The 1,427-nt window shown below is 62.7% G+C and overlaps 1 protein-coding gene across 1 annotated transcript in view; it reads right to left on the bottom strand.

Annotated features, from left to right (window-relative positions):
- Positions 1-1,427, bottom strand: part of LOC114072607 (polypeptide N-acetylgalactosaminyltransferase 6-like) — a gene marked incomplete at its 3' end in the record, with an annotated part of 9,867 nt that overhangs the window by 5,303 nt on the left and 3,137 nt on the right. Inside the window, exon 2 of the mRNA XM_027910483.1 lies at positions 1,225-1,419. Coding sequence (XP_027766284.1) covers positions 1,225-1,419 — 195 coding nt within the window. The remainder of the gene's footprint in view (positions 1-1,224; positions 1,420-1,427) is intronic.

The following is a 1,427-nucleotide window of genomic DNA, read 5'->3' as shown; positions in this document are numbered from 1 at the left end:
GAACTGCTCAGCCCCTGCTCCTGCTCCTGGGTTTGGATTTGCAGACAGGTGGAATGTCCTTCCCCCAAACCCGAGGGTGTTTTTGGCTGAATCGAGAGTGGTTTGGGGGTAAATCGAGAGTATTTTTGGCTGAATCGAGAGATCCGAGTCCCACCCGTGTCCCCACCACGGCGGGAGCCAAACCCGAGGACCATAAAGGCTCGGGAAAGGGAAATTCTCTGGGCCGAGGGCAGAGTCCGCTCCTCCCGCTCCCCGCCCCTGCCGCCGGTTGTTAATTAATGAGCCCCGGGTGCAGTTCACGGGGTTAATTAGCCCCGGGAGCGGCTCCCGAGGGTTTGCGGGTGACCGAGGTGTTCGTGGGATCTGGGTTAGGATCGCTGATGGAGAGGGGAAGATCCCCGAGGGTGGGAAACAACGGCAGGAGCCGCCGGGAACATCCCGGGCTGCTCCGAGACTCGGCACGAGCCGCTCCGGGCATTCCCTGCTTCCCTCTGATCCCACACCCTGCCAGGGCTCCTGCTTCCCTCTGATCCCACACCCTGCCAGGGCTCCTGCTTCCCTCTGATCCCACACCCTGCCAGGGCTCCTGCTTCCCTCTGATCCCACACCCTGCCAGGGCTCCTGCTTCCCTCTGATCCCATATCCCACCACAATTCCCACATCCCTCTCACCCCATATCTCCCCATCACAGCTCCTGCATCCCTCTGGTCCCCCAATTCCACCACAGTTCCCAGTTCCCATCACGGCTCCCACATCCCTCTGACCCCACATCCCACCAGAGCTCCTACATCCCTCTGATCCCACATCCCATCACAGCTCCTGCATCCCATCACATCTCCCACCATCCCTTTCACTCCACATCCCACCAGAGCTCCCACATCCCACCAGGGCTCCTGCATCCCATCACATCTCCCATCTCCCACCATCCCTTTCACTCCACATTCCACCAGGGCTCCTGCATCCCTCCAACCCCAACTCCCACCATCCCTCCGACCCCACATCCCACCATCCCACTGACCTCACATCCCCCCACAGCTCCTGCACCCCTCTGGTCCCCAAATTCCACCGCAGCTCCCACTTCCCCCCCCACAGTTCCCACATCCCTCTGACCCCACACAGCGCCAGAGCTCCTGCGTCCCTCTGATCCCACCACCCCTCTCACCCCACATCCCACCACATCTCCCACATCCTCCCCTCAGCTCCCCCCTCCCTCCCCCCCCCCGCACATCCCCCCTCTCGTCCCCACCGTCGGTGCTGGCGTCATCGACCAGGATGACCTCCCTGAGCAGGCTGGCCGGGGCCGAGTGCAGGACGCTGTAGACGGTTCTGAGCAGGGTGGACCAGGCCTCGTTGTGGAACACGATCACCACGCTGGTGCTGGGCAGGGGCGGGCAGCGCTTGAACTTCTGGTCGATGCACCTTGGGCA

This window comes from Empidonax traillii, unplaced genomic scaffold (genome assembly GCF_003031625.1).
Source record: "Empidonax traillii isolate 1590-97213 ecotype Southwest subspecies unplaced genomic scaffold, ASM303162v1 scaffold3582:size20466, whole genome shotgun sequence".
Taxonomy (NCBI): Eukaryota; Metazoa; Chordata; class Aves; order Passeriformes; family Tyrannidae; genus Empidonax; species Empidonax traillii.
This window is presented reverse-complemented; position numbering and strand designations above follow the sequence as displayed.